General features: G+C 40.6%; 1 protein-coding gene across 1 annotated transcript in view; it reads left to right on the top strand.

The window, feature by feature from the left end:
- Positions 1-15,851, top strand: part of insrb (insulin receptor b) — a 116,211-nt gene that overhangs the window by 48,207 nt on the left and 52,153 nt on the right. The window contains exon 2 of the mRNA XM_061826283.1: positions 1,282-1,830. Within this exon, the coding sequence (XP_061682267.1) occupies positions 1,282-1,830 (549 nt within the window). The remainder of the gene's footprint in view (positions 1-1,281; positions 1,831-15,851) is intronic.

Raw genomic sequence — 15,851 nt, 5'->3', positions numbered from 1 at the left:
GAGCCCATCCCAGCCAATCACAGGGCACATGGAGACAGACAACAGTCACTTTCACAATCACACTTGAGGGAAATTTAGCGTGTCCAATTAATTGTTAATTGTTTTTAGGGTATAGGAGAAAACTGAAGTGGAAACCCATGCAGGCACGGGGCGAACATGCGAACTCCACACAGGCAGGGCAGGGATTTGAACCATGGTCCTCAGAACTGTGAGGCCAACGCGCTGCATGCCGCCCAGTGCAATCACGAAAGAACAAGTTTTTCTTGTCTGATCGCAACATTACGTGCCGTCTTTTCTCAGCGGTCTTGTTTCTCCCATTGCACCATTTTTTTTTTTTAAAACAACTTTACTTTATGGGTATAAAATACCAAATACATTTTTTTCCTTTGTTTATTGTTGGCCTGGTATCAAATAATCTATTGGCTCGTGCTGGTGCCCAGTGAAGACACCAAGTATACAGTAATATCTTAGGTCATATCTTGAGACTCTTAATTGTTCCATGTAATGTATAGTTTCATTGCTTGGCATTGTACAATTATTTTCTTTCATTTTTCCTTCAGATATTGAATGAATTGTGGGAATGTGTAGTTGCATACTGCTCACTTCCATACATCTTCTTAACTCCTCACTAAAAAAATTGTTGCTCCTCGAAGTGCGAGTGTTTGTGTACTCATGCAATTGCTGAAACATATGTGTATTTGTCCGTGTGAGTACACGACAGCTGAAAGAGCGTATGAATAAGTGTGGATAAGCATTTAGCTTCTGGGCTATGCTTCTGTTCACCCCCACATGTCTGTATCATTCAGATCAGAGCCGTGCCATACAGTATTTCCCTCTTAGGAGAAAAACTACGCCAAAGAAATGCTCACAGAATGAGAACTGGTAGTGAGGGAAAATGCTTCAGGACACTGCTTTACTTAATTTAACATCCGTTGGGGTTTTATACCTTCATATCAGGGTAAAGTTAGTTCAATTGATTTGATTTTAAGACTTCTAAGTGAACCCTAAAGTCGAGAAAATACACTACATTATGGGGGGGGGTGGATTGGGAGCAAAATCCACAAATATGCGGGGCCAGGAACAATGAACCACGAATACGAAAGGGCACACTCTATATATGATAATAAATTATGATTTTTGACTTTGGCTAGATGAAGGGAACTAAAAAGGTCCATTTTGAGCATCCTAATCTAAAAGAGCAGATGGTAATAAAACAATATTGAAACAGTTCTTGGATAAAGCAAATGTGAAAGCCATAACATGTCACCTCTTTTCTTGCAGTTTGTCAGAGTAAAGACATCCGCAACAATGTGACCAATCTCCAGTCACTGGAGAACTGCACCATCATTGAGGGCCACCTGAAGATCCTGCTCATGTTTAAGACCAAGACTGAGGACTTTCGGGGCCTCAGCTACCCAAAGCTGCAAGTTGTAACTGACTATATGCTGCTCTTCCGGGTCTACGGCCTCGATTCCCTCACTGATCTATTTCCTAACCTTACTGTGATCCGTGGCAACAACCTCTTCTTCAACTATGCCCTTGTGATTTATGAAATGCTGCAACTGAAGGAGGTGGGCCTTCACAGCCTCATGAACATCACAAGGGGCGCTGTGAGGATTGAGAAGAACCCAGACCTCTGCTACCTGGCCACTCTGGACTGGTCCAAGATTCTGGACTCGGTGGAAGACAATTACATCGTGGAGAACAAGAATGAAAGGGAGTGTGGAGACGTGTGTCCCGGTACAGCCCAAGGTCAGACAGTCTGCCAGCAGAACACCATCAATGGGCACTTCAGGGGACGATGCTGGTCCCAGAACCACTGCCAGAGAAGTAAGTGCATTTGAAAACATAAATCCACCATTCTCTCCAATGGTAGTTGATTTTGTAACACAATAAACAATACATAGTGCTTCAATTGAAGACTTAGATTTAGATGAACTACAATAGGTTATCTTGAACATTTTCAGCAAAAGACCTGTATTAAAGATATGTTTCGTCCTGGTCGCAGAATTTTCTAAAATATTGTAATCATATACTGGGAGCACGGGGGATGACTGGGTAGCACAATTGCCTCACAGTTCTGAGGACCCTGTGTGGGTTTTCGCCAAATACTCTAGTTTCCTCCCACATTCCAAAATCATGTGCGCTGTGATTGGCTGGCGACCACCTCTTCCCTAGAATCAGCTGAAATAATCGCCCACATCCACAGGACCCTAGTTAGAATAAGCAACACAAAAATTGCATGGATGGACATCATATACAGCAAAAGCCTGATTACAAAGACGTTGAATCCAAAAGTCCCAGAATTAAATGCCTGCTTGATGAGCAACTGTATTTTTTTTTTTTTTTGACAATTGGCAAACAGAACAAGTCAACCTGTGCATGTGTTGTATCCCAGCCCAAAGTTTGGGAAACTGTATGAGAGGAAAAAAAAAATCACAATATTGACCGTCCTCATTTGTGTTATTGGTTGCCAAAGGAGTCTAATGAGACACGTCAGTAATTTCTCATGGAGAGGAACGGAAGCAATTGATTTGTTTGATTTCAGCTTCATTTGGCAGTCGTGGGCTTATTCCTTATATCCACAGCCAAGGAACAGTGGACAAGCAATGACCTTTGATTAGCATTCATTGACTGGAGCGTATGTGTCAGAGGAAGTGATTCATAATTATAGGCTGGTGATCTTGAAGTCCGAAATGACTGGGGCGTTAATGTTGAGTCAGGGAAGTGCGCAGTCCAAGGTAGGCATTACGGAAGAAATTCACAGCGGGTAGAAGAAGGTGCACAGACTAAGAGAAACAGTATCAAATATTTGTTGGTATTTTCTTTTCTGCCTATGGCAAAAAAAAAAAAAAAAAGATGGCTTTGCCCCGCACTGCTGTCTGTCACCCTGCCAGAAGTCCGGCTGGCCAGTCGGTCAGTCAGTCTTTCCTCTCCTACCATAAACACAGAGAATGGTGTCTATTGTAAGACACGCAGAGGGAATGCTTATTTTTTGAGAGCGATTATAGCTTGTTGTTCTTTTTCCCGTCCGCCTCTGTGTCTGACGGAGAGGCTAGTATTCAAAGCGGAACGACCGCGACCGTGTTTATACTTGAACTTGAACTGTCACAGCCTGCATTTACGTTGGCTCCTTGCTCTCCTTCCAGAACGTTCAGCCTAGGAAAACAATCCCGGAAGTGACGTTGTGTACCCGTGGAGCTCTTGCATTGTTAACATGTATACAGTTTACGTGTCGAGTAGGGCTTGGTTTCAAACACAAATAGCCATGACCACTGAGGGATTGCAGGAAAGGAACGGGGGTGGGTGGGCAATGGCGACTGATAACACAGCCCTATCTATGGTACGTCAAGCAATTTTTGTGCATGTGTGTTCATGTCTCCTTTACCTCTGATAGGTCGGGGTAGGAGGTTTTATGTGCATCATGTGATAGACACCATTGTAGTCAAATGTGGAGCCACTTTTAGAACATGATCTAGGGGGCTGTCTGCCCCTGCTGCAGTAGATGGTGTCTGCAAGGGAGAGAGTGTTACACAAGGATATATTTATTCTGAATACATGTTCATAACTGTTCATTATATTACACCAACATATATCTATATGTCATTCTGAAGTGCTGTGTGTTCACCTCGGTCTCTTGAAACCAGTGGTGTGCGGTGAGTTTTGGACCTGTGCCTTCAGTGATCTAATCCACTTTTTAATAACACCATCACATCGCAGAATAAAACAAAAATCCTCTATGTATGGATGGCACTAAATATGCATTCAGCATATTTGAGGATGAATAAAATAAATTACTAATGGAAGAAAGTTAGCTTTATCTTCCAATACATCACTTTCAAACAACACCAAACCTCTTTAGAGCTTGTAGTGTATACACGATAGTATAGCAGTTCACAATCAATGTTTATTTAATAACATGACCAAAACATAAAAATTTGAAATAAAATACATCATACTCACCAGAGATGGTGACAAACACAGACACCTTCATTCTTTCTTCCTGGCCATCTGTGTAAGCTAGCTCATACAGCCTGCTCTGAAAGTGCCCCAAAAACCATTTTCCAGGTTGTCGTACAGTAAGACAACCCCAGTTGTAATAAACTTGGTATGCTGTGTTAAATGTGAGCAAAAACCGAATACAATGATTACACATCATACAGTCATGTTCAACCTATGTTTAATTGAATACACTAGAAAAACAAAGATATTTTATGTTCAAACTGATTTTGATTTTTGCACATAATCATTAACGTGGAATTTTATGGTTGCAACGTGTTCCCAAAAAGCTGTGACAGGATCATATTTACCACTGTGTTACATCACCTTTTCTTTTCACAAAATTCAATAAATGTTTAGGAACTGCGGACATTAATTGTTGAAGCTTTGTAGGTGGAATTCTTTCCCATTCTTGCTTGATGTACAGCTTCAACCGTTCAACTGTCCAGGGTCGTATTTTATGCTTAATAATGCGCTACACATTTTAAATGGGAAATGGTCTGGACTGCTACCAGGCCAATCTAGTACCCGCACTCTTTTACTACGAAGCCACGGTGTTGTAACACGTGCAGAATGTTGTTTGGCATTGTCTTGGTAAAATAAGCAGGGTGTCCATGAAAAAGACATTGGTTGGATGGCAGCCCATGTTTCTCCTAAACCTGATTGCACTTTTCCGCATTAATGTTGCCTTCACAGATGGGTATGTTACCCATGCCATTGCCACTAACACAGCCCCACAACATCACAGATGGTTGCTTTTGAACGTTATGTTCATAGCAGTACAGATGGTTCTTTTCCTCTTCGGCCCGGAGGACACGACATCTACAATGTTCAAAAACAATTTGAAATGGGTCTCATCGTACGACAAAACACTTTTGCACTTTGAAACTGTCCATCTTAGATGAGCTTGGGTCTAGAGAAACTGACGTTGTTTCTGGGTGCTGTTGATAAATGGGTTTTATTTTGCATAGTAGTTCTATGTTGCACTTATGGGTGTAACCCTGAACTGTATTTCCTGACACAGGTTTTCTGAAGTCTTCCGTAGCCCATGTGGTGATATCCTTTACTCATTGATGTCAATTTTTGATGCAGTGCCGCCTGAGAGATCGAAGGTCCTGGGCATTCAGTGCTGGTTTTCGGCTTTTCCACTTAAATTCAGTGATGTCTCCAGATTTTCTTAATATTTTTACGATATTATGGAGCATAGACGACAAAATCCCTAAATTCCTTCCAATTCTAATTGAGAAACATTGTCTTTACACTGGTCGACTCTTTTGTCACGCACTTGTTCACAGAGTGAACTTTGCCCCATCTTATCTTGTGAATGACTGAGAAATTCAGAGAAGGTCCTTTTAGACGCAACCATGGTACCCACCTGTTCCTAATAAGCCTGTTCACCCGTGGGAAGTTCGAAACATTTTTTTAATGAGCATTCCTCAACTTTCTCTGTCTTATTTTTGCCACCTGTCCCAACTTTTTGGGAACATGTTGGAGCCATAACATTTGAAGTGATGATTTTATGCTAAAAATAAAGATTATCAATTTGAACATGAAATACAGTACAGTACTCCCTTGTTTTTCACGGTTAATGGGGACCAGAACCCCCCGCGAAATGTGAAAAACCACGAAGTAGAAACCCCCACCCCACAACCAGGGAATTTTCATGTATGTGTATTTGGGTACCAGAATGATTGAAATATGTAAACAGTATTTATATTTTACATATTTGAGACTACGATTACAACAGTACACCTATTTAGTTAAATCTGTAATAATCAAACCTTTGTTAGTCTTTCCTCCAACAGTCGCCTGACTGGTCGGAAATGCAGGGGAGACATATGCAGACACGCACGCACGTACACATACACAGCGAACGAGAGGCTCATTAGAGGCTTTAAGTTCACTCACTTGCAGCATTGCAACGTGATGATCGTAAACACGGTCCTTGAATAAGCAGGCGTACATGTCCTCTTTGAAAAAGGCTTTTTTCATCCATGTTAAAAATTTGCGCCCGCCATCTAAGAAACTCTCCACTACTGACGAGCAGCACCATACAGAGGGACGTTTCTGAGGCTGTATATTTTTTTAAATTGTTCAAACTAGCCTTTTCTGGTCAAAATGCCTCGTCCTTGAGTGTGAGAAACACAACGCAGGGTCCAACAAGTTGAAAAGTGCCCTGTCCAGAGCCCTGGAGGACATCCCAGTAGGTCCCTGCAGTGCCAGTGCCATTTGCTGCACAAAGTGGTTGATTCCTCCCGATGTGTCCCAAAAAGAAGTACCTGTGGCGTTACCACCTATCGGGCGCCATGTAGGAAGCCTTCGCTGGGCTACAATGCTGAGGTGGTACAGTATTGCAACTACATAATCAAAAAATACGATCGGTTAAAAATAAAACAAAGTTATCATAAACACAAGACTAAATACAGTACATATGCAGCTGGTCAACCGTGTGGACGAGACGTTGACAAGAAGGAAATGGGTGGGACAATGGAAGTTGCCACTAGTACTCTCATTGGTCGATGTTGCGTCAGGAACCAATCAAATTATTCTTTTTTGCTTTATTGTTCCACATGTTGCGCTGGGGACATGCCTTGTATCAATCCTCGTTGCATCAATCCCCCTCACGTAAATATAGTACCTAATGTAAGTCGATCTAGCTTTTTTTGGGGGGGGAGGGGATGCGATGTACTGAGTCCGCGATAGGTGATCTGCGAAGTAGAGAACGATTACTGTGTCTTCTTTTTGTAGTGTATTCAATTAAATCTAGGTTGAACATGATTTGCAAATTATTGTATTCTGTTTTTATTTAGGCATCAGGTGCAAACTGTGCCAAACAAATATGAGCGTTCATCTAAAGGGTTTATGGATGTGGTGAGGGAAGACATGAGGGCAGTTGGGGTTAGAGAGGAAAATGCAGAAGATAGGCTAAGATGGATAAAGATGATACGCTGTGGCAACCCCAAACGGGACAAGCCGAAAGGAAAAGAAGAAGTATTATGTTTTTGTTTACCATAATTCCTGGCCTACAAGTCGCGACTTTTTTCACACTGTTTCAACCCTGTGGTTTATGCGGTGATGCGGCTCATTTGTGCATTTTTTGTAACAGCCGCAAGGGGCACTTGAGCGGTAGAATATATGTGCAGAGGAAGTGACTTTTCCCAACCCTGGTGTGCTGTGCTGGCGTTATCGCTGTGCTAGCATGTTACTGTCGTGTCTCAGTGATGTTTACCGGTAAGTTTTATTTTATTTATGGCCCTGTTAGGACTAGTGCGGCGCTAGTGGTTAGCGCCTCGCTAGTGTTAAACTCTTTCTGTGTACCGTCTTTCTTTGTAAATATCTCGTCTTTCAATGTGGGCACTTGCCGCTTTTACACAGCTGCGGCGTATGTATGTACCAAATGGTATTTCCTTTACAAATGTACTCAACCAGGTGCACTCTGTAGCCCAGGAATTACGTGTATGTTTAACACCACATCCCAATTTCATTGGAATTAGGGTTTTACATTGGTTGCCCTAGTACCACAAAGACGAGCACTAGAAAAATTAATTTTTGAATCATGTCCAAGGTCGTCATCCTCAATAATAATCTCATACACGTATTCAGCCTAACCAATCAGAAGACTATTTAGCTGAACCAATCAGAGGATGGGAAAAATGGCAACCTGACTCTGCTTGTGGCAATGGTGAAGATAAAATCTGATTGGTTAGATTTCCACAAAGTGTGAGTGTGAGACGGCAGTACTCTGCATCCTTAAGTGTTTAGGCAAATATCATTTACATAACACAGAATCTGAAATCTGCTTGGGGAAAAAAAATCTACTTAATACAGTCCTGTACATGATTGGAATCTTGGCAACCAAGACTGCACACTATAAAAATAAGACAAAAGACTCTGAAATAACTTATTATACGTTTTGTTATTATATTATATACATTGCAATAAAGACGCCATTGAGAGGCAACTGTTTAGAGCGTTGGCCTCACAGTTCTGTGGCTTGAGGCTCAGCCTCGCCTGTGTGGAGTTTGCTTGTTCTCCACGTGCCTGCAGGGGTTTTCTCTGGGCACTCCAGTTTCCTCCCTCATCCCAAAAACATGCATTGCAGTGCTACCTCAACTTACGAAATTAATTCGTTCTAGAAGTCGTTTCGTAACATGTAATTTTCAGAGGTAGAAGCGCTTTTTACATGTAAATATCCTAATCTGTTCTAAGGTGTGATTGTGAGTGCGACTGTTTTCTGTTTCCATGTGCCCTGCGATTAGCTGGCAACCAATTCAGGGTGTACGCTGGCTCCTGCCCGATGACAGCTGGGATAGGCTCCAACACTCCTGCGACCCTCGTGAGGATTAGGGGATCGGAAAATGGGCATATGAATGGATATTGCAATACATATCAAGAAGAATTAAATATTAATTTAATCACAATGTATCATAATTTCTCGAGTATAATGCGTCCTGAAGTATAATGCGCACCCCCAAAGTTGGCCTAAAAAAATCAGGAAAACCCTTCTACAATGTACAATGACCCTAACCACCACCAATTTGCTGCTATCCATATGCCCCAAATATTAGGAATTAACTGTATTTAAAGTTTGTTAAGTTTGTACTTGTATTGTTTTTCAAAATCTGTCAACAACAATCAATAATCATACTTGTGCATGTGCCGATGTAGCGGTAATATATAACTTGGGACAGGCCACAGGACACGCTTGTCATGGTCCCTGTAATTGTTAGAACAGAATCCCTCAGCCCACTAAAATAAATGCTCACATAACATTTTATTAATACTGTTGATAACACATATTACAGTCTTAAATAACTAAACTATTTAACACTGTTTAACTTGCACATTTTTTTGCATTAAATATTTGGAGAAAACCTTTGTGCATAGTGCAGTTTATCCATTTTATTACACATGTTTGGCGAAGCCTTCAAAAGAAGGATCTGACTCATCTCCAATCCAAAAAAGATCCATCGTAGCTGCCTTCGGTGCATCACTGTCAAACTCATCATTGATGACTTGGTACAGTTCAGGTGCCTCTTGCATTACATCATGAACGTCCCATCTTGCTCCCACCGCATGTCATCCTCTGTGCCATCCATAGCGTTTGTGAGGAAGCATCTTTTGAATCCCAAGAGTTTGGTAGCGCAGCCTCTCCACCTGCATCCGGCTACAATCTGTAGCAGCTTTCCTACAGCGCCAAGTGGCTATCAAAACCACATCAGCTCAAACTACGTAGAAACGAGCGTAATGGGCACATTAAAAAAAAGCAACCATTTCAACTGTGTCCGCTCCCGTTTTTTTTTTTTTTTAAATGTTCTCATTACGCTTGCACTCCGTAGTTTGAGCTCACATTGTTTTGATAACGACCTGAAGCCATTGGGCTGTCATTGTTTTGGACTGCTGCGCTGCTTTCGGGTTCCTCGTGTCAGCAATGACACATTTCTTTCAAAAGCGGCTGCACAACTAGTCGTTGTAGTCGACATTTTTAGTCTTAGTTTAAGTTAAAACCAACTCATGGGCAGTCGTTACTGATCTTTGGTGCATAAGCAACAATAATGCTTCACTAACGATCGTAAAATGCGAAGCTCCCCCGAGGAGGTGAGCGAGCTAAGGTTGGTGGTGCACATTTCCGTAATATATATAAATGTGTAACATAAGACATCGAATATCATATCGAAATGTATATGTGTACTTTTTTTTTTTTTACCACTCTCGTACCTGTATACAACTATACAATGTGATAGTATTTTTTATTTTTCAACCATACATAAATATAATCCGCTCTCTTAACTTTTTAAAAATATTTTGGGAAAAAATTGCGGATTATTTTTGAGAAATTACTGTAATTGTAGGTCAGTGGTTTTGATAGTGTTTAGGTCAGCAGAGAAGGCACTTGTGGCCCTGAGTGCACACCACACTAAAACTAACTTTACCAATTTAGTGCTGGATTAAAATGAATGGGAAAAACAAGTTTGATTTATTTTATATTTTTGTAAACATGACATGCCAGTCCTTCACATGGCATTACGTTTGGTGGTGACATGAGGTCATGATAGGTTTTCTAAAGATGGATTCAGTGACTGTACACTTTTTTTAGTGGGCCTGGCGGAAGAAAAGGAACATTAGATGCAGAATCAAAGTTTGTGTGAGTGGAAACTGAGGATGTTCGCTTGTGTTTTTACACCATTTTAAGTTGCCTTAGGTAACAAACAGGGAGGGCCTTACATTCCTCTGATCTTACACATGCAAAAAACCCACCACACGTGTGTGTGTGTGCGCGCTCAAGTGAGTGTTAACATGAAGTATAAATACATGTTTGTAAATCCAAAATTGTGATTGGCAGTTAGAACTAGGGTTGGGAATGATAAATCCAGTTTTAGCAGTGATTGCCATGTGGAATTTGACTGATCTGTGTGTCTTGATGCACTTGAGTCATTTCATTTCCAGACTTGGCCGCAACCAACAGAGGGTGCAGGTAATTCGTGCCCCAGTATTTTCCTGCCTAATTAGTTAGCTAAAGTACTGTACAGATAGCCCAAATGTTTTTGTTCTTTGAACTTTTGTGGGGTAGTATTTGTATTTGGACATATACAAATTTAAAGAAAGAATAAGTATTCAAAGATTATCATTTTCTTTTTATTTGACTTTGTGGAGTGCTTTGTGTTTATATTTACTAGAAAATTGCTGCATGTTTGATGAGCTCTTGTTGTTAAGTGTTGAACATATCACAGGATAATTAGTTACGATCATAATGTTTTTCCTAATTTTTGGCCATGTTTGTAATTATGTTCTGGATCTTACCAAGGGACTGCCTTTATAAAGTAAAGTTGCTGGCAGTGTATAACTTGACTAGCGATGGATACAGATGAACATGAATAAACTAATGTGATAATATTCACAAAAAAATAAGATATTACACTCACTTTGTTAATTGGATCAAACCTGGCACAACACGTTTAGCTTCATAGACTGCATGCTTGCACAACTCACCAACAAACCCGCGCATGCACACACACGAGTGGAAGGAGAGAATGTGTTTCAGGTCAAAGTGAACTCTGCTTGTGTCTACGTGCTTTGTTGCTCTCTGTGATTGTTTTCCAACTCTCACACTATATTCGCTTGAATCAGACCCTTAAAAGCTCTCCACATATTCACATAATGCTAAAAAAAAAAAAAAAAAAAGCGTCAGCCAGGAAGCAGTCTGTGCATTCTCTCCACACACTGATTATTTAAAGAACCATTTTGCATCTGTCCGTAATATGTGGAAGCTTCTAGTTTTGTCTTGGGAGATTATGTTCCATATTTTATCCAGTATTGTCACAACAAGTTTGGACATTTAAAAGCCAATTTGAGTTATCACAATAAGGCTATGCTTGTAAGGCAGTGGTCAACCAACATCTTTTCTGTCTTGCTGGTCAACCTCAACCTTTCAAAACTACCGATGAGTTTAATTAAGTTACATTCACAGTGCAGGGCTTCTAATGCAGTTTTTCGTATTACAAAAACAAATGCGACTTCTACTGTGAACCAAATGTATACCTACATCAAGTGATGTGCATGCATACAAAACAGGATGCCAAGTTTTACAAATGTGAGGTAAATATGCTCTTGCGTGAAGGCAGTTTTTGACAATTTTGAGGATTTTGTGCGACAAGAGTAAAAATGTCATACAGAGAAGCTCTAAAGCATCTTCTTTTCACCACTGACTTCATCCGATGATGCCCATTTTGTGGTGTTTCTGTTTTGTTGAACAATTTTGACGTTTGTCGTCATTTGACGGATGAGTCAAATGTGCGTCCCGTGAGCATCCATACTGCACTTGCATTGCATACATAGCCATTTTATATCCATGTATGAAGGAGGCCGAGGTCGGGTACAGAAAAAGTCAGAATTGTAATGACTTGAATAAATCTGAATTGTACTGACTTGAAAAAAATCTGATGCTACATTGGGCAAAAATTAATTTTTAATAAGTTTTAAAAAATGATGTGCAGCTTTAACCATAATTTTCCTATACAAACCCAATTCCAATGAAGTTGACACAGTGTTAAACAAAAACAGAATACAGTGATGTGTAAATTATGTACACCCTATATTTAATTGACTACACTACAAAGAAAAAATATTTCACCTTCAAATACAAAAATGATAATTAATAAATAAATTAACTTGATTGTTTTCAGCAAACAATAACTTACAATTTTATGGCTGCAACACTGTTCATTTTAAAAACTCCCCTCCAATTCAGACGCTCGCCACTCACCTTTTTTTGAATACTGGCTCGAGGGTTGCTGGGAGAGGCTCCAGCACTCCCGCAACCCTTGTGAGGATAATCAGCTTTCAAAATGGGTGAATGGACAGGCATGCTCGTACAAACACTGGCACACAAGATCTACCTATATTAGCGCCCATCTTTCTCGATGTAATTATTACTACAGACACTGACAAGTTTTTCTTTAATTTTGTTTGACTGGGATGATTGCAGCACTTTTCTTTAGAGGTTCGCCTTCCCTCACCACGTGTCTTTGCTGGTAGGTTTTTGAATTACCATGACTAGCTTACATGTTATAAGTGACAGGAGTTGAAGAAAGGAACTGATGAAGAAAGAGAACATCTATCTAGTTTTCCTCATGCAGCTTGTAAGCTTGGTGGCCATCCTTAATTAACTTGAATAAGATGACATCGGTTATGTATGTACATCTTTATTTGTGTGAGCATTTCAACCCGCCTACTTTCACCCTCAGGAGATCTGGTAAACTCTCTCCTCCAGCTTATATCAATGGACTGGCACTCTCACATCCTGCTCTTTACATGTGTTTTTTTATGCATGTTTACATGTGCATAGAAACAGGCAGCCCTTCACACTGGCACACAGAGCCAAGTGGAACACAAACATACACACGAGCTGAAGTAGAGCACTCTGGCTGATGCCGCTGCCCACTATTCTGACAGAGAATTGGCTGCTATTGGTGATGTAAGTGGCCTACCATGTTGAGGGGATGAGAGCGTCTGAGGATACAAATGTGTCGGAACAAGATGGAGCAACACCTAACCCTTTTTTATTTTGAAGTAACACATTTGCTACATTAAGAACATGAGATGACCATTAAATATTCGTAATGACTGAAATGCAGTAATCCTCGTTTTTGGTGGTTAATGGGAATCAGAACCCACCACGAAATGTGAAAAACCGCTAAGTAGGATCCCCCTCCCACACACACACAACCCGGATTTTTCATGTATGTGTATCTGAATACCGAAATGATTAAAACATGTAAACAGTATTTATACTTTACATATTTGCGACTAAGATTACAACAGTTCATTTATTTAATTAAATCTTTAATTACAAAACCTTTGTTAGTTTTTCCTGTAACAGTGGCCTGACCATGGTCGGTAAATGAAGGGGAGATGCCTTGGTGGTGGGAACTTTTTCAAACCAGGCTTGTCTGGCCAAAAAGTCTCGTCCTCGATTGGGTGAATCACAAGGTCCAACAAGGAGGAAAGTCCCCTGTCCAGAGTCCTGGAGGACATCCCACTAGGTTCCACAGTGCCCGTGCCATTTGCTGCACAAAGTAGTTGAATCTTCCAACAGATAGGAGCCCATTCCTCCCACTGGATCTGTAAAAGGATAAAAGTGCCTGTGGAGTTACCACTTATTCAATGCTAAAGTAGTATTGTAATTACATAATCAATAAAATGTTATAACTTAAAAAAAAACGAACACAACACTAAGATAGAGTACATATTTGATATGGTCAACAGCATGGACGAGATAACAGGCAAAACAAGGAAATGGGTGTGACAAGGGAAATTGCTGGGTGAGGCTTCGATGATGCGCAACTAATCAGCTCACAGGATAAAGCATGCTCTCATTGGCTGATGCCCTGTATCAACGCGTCTTTCCACAATATGCCGATCTGGCTATATTTATTTATTTTTTATAAATAAAAACCCGAGAAGCACTGAAGCCGCAAAAAGTGATGCTCGAAGTAGTGAGGTAACCCCTGTAGTTTGATTTCCTGTCTTTACGCACAACTTGGATGGCTTATTTATGTTCACACACTTCTCTATTCATCAGTGTAAATGTCTAAGCTGTTCAGGAAAAGCCTGTCGGCAGTCAAGTGCTTTCTAAAGCGTGGGCTGTCTGAAAGGACTTCTTGATTACTTCCTGCCTTTGTCCAGAGCATATCCTACTACTGATCTGTACAACTGGCCCCTTGGGGAAGGCTAAAGGGCGGTGAGACAGGCGCTGGGATATTACTTACATATGAGAGACAGTGAAAAGAAAGATTACTCATTTGCAGGAGCCCGTACACCCAATAAAAAACCTACACGCTGATGAAAATATTTACTGATATTGTTTTGCCAACTGAACTCAAATGCTAACCTGCAAGTTCACTGAATATCCACTTATTCAACATAAGGATATTAAAATGAAGAGAGATATTGTATGTACTTGAGAGGGGGATATCACACGAGCCTCCCGCTGCAGAAGAGAACGGGATTGTTTTCAGGTGTTTTGTTGGATCAGATGACTTGCTCCTTCCAGCTACAACACCAGCATGCACACATCTTGGCAACCTGGTGGTCGACCAGTTAGAACATCTGCCTCACAGTTCTAAGGACCTGGTTTCAAATTCGGCTTCCCCTGTGTGGAGTTTGCATGTTCTCCTCGTTCCTGCATGGGTTTCCCCCGGGTACTCCCATATGAGTTGTTTGTATGTGCTCTGTTATTGACTGGTGATGAGTTTAGGATGTACCCTGCCTCTCACCCAGAGTTATCTGGGGTTGGCTCCAGCATGCTCAACACGCTAGTTAGGATAACCAGTATGGGAAATAAATGGAATAATCTTTCTCTGAATGTTCTTATTGTGACATTCTGGGCGTGTGGTTAAGTGCATCAGCCTCACTGTTCTAAGCTTCAAGATGAGTGGTCTCATGATGTTCTCCATCTTCCTTATGTTGTTGTTTTTTAATCTCTAAACTAGTTGAACTGTATCACCTACTATTAAACTGCTTGCTGCTAATGACTCTTTTCTATTTTTGCCTCAATTGCTGTAAAACACGATGAACCAATAATAAATGCAGATGAAATAATTCTCATTTGTCAATTATTATGTACATCCCTGATTAGAGCTGCATATGGTCTGTCCAATACCTAGTTTGTGGAGCTGTTGCTAACGTAATGAGTTACACTCTAAGCTCAATTTGATTTTGACCTAAAATGTGAAACTGTACAAGTTAATTAGGTGGCTGAAATTGCATCACATGATCAATAGACATGATTTGATGTTTTTCGATTCATCATAGGTGATTGATATGTGACACATAGAGCATTTGTGGGGAGTCTTTAGTCTCTAAACATTAAAAAAGTAAGTACGTTTCTTTCGGCTTGTCCCGTTAGGGAGCGCCACAGGGTGACATCTCAGATGAATGCTCATATTTGCTTGGCACAGTTTTTATGCCGGATGCCCATCCTGACGCAACCCCTTTTGGGGAGTCAAGGATGTTTCTTTTTATATTATCTCTTTCACAGTGGACATGCACCTTCAATGAAAATTTATGACCCCTAAATGATTTCTAAGTGGAAGAACTTGCAATATAGCAGCGTATTCAAATACTTATTTTCATCACTGTATAATAATTCATTCTGAAGGTTAAGTTTTGAGAGCCAACCGTGCAACAGAAAGGCTAAACCTGACGTATTCCGATTAAATTCAGTGTTTTTATGTATAACAATGTACAATTGTAAGGTTGTCTAAGGACGTCAACTTTCACTCCAAATAGTAACCAAAGCAATGACCAGGAGTTGACCACGTGAAAGGGGCCTGTGTGCAGTCCAGTCTTTA

This window comes from Syngnathoides biaculeatus, chromosome 7 (genome assembly GCF_019802595.1).
Source record: "Syngnathoides biaculeatus isolate LvHL_M chromosome 7, ASM1980259v1, whole genome shotgun sequence".
NCBI classification, from domain to species: domain Eukaryota; kingdom Metazoa; phylum Chordata; class Actinopteri; order Syngnathiformes; family Syngnathidae; genus Syngnathoides; species Syngnathoides biaculeatus.
The sequence above is the reverse complement of the archived record's forward strand: the minus strand, read 5'-3'. Positions and strand labels throughout refer to the sequence as shown.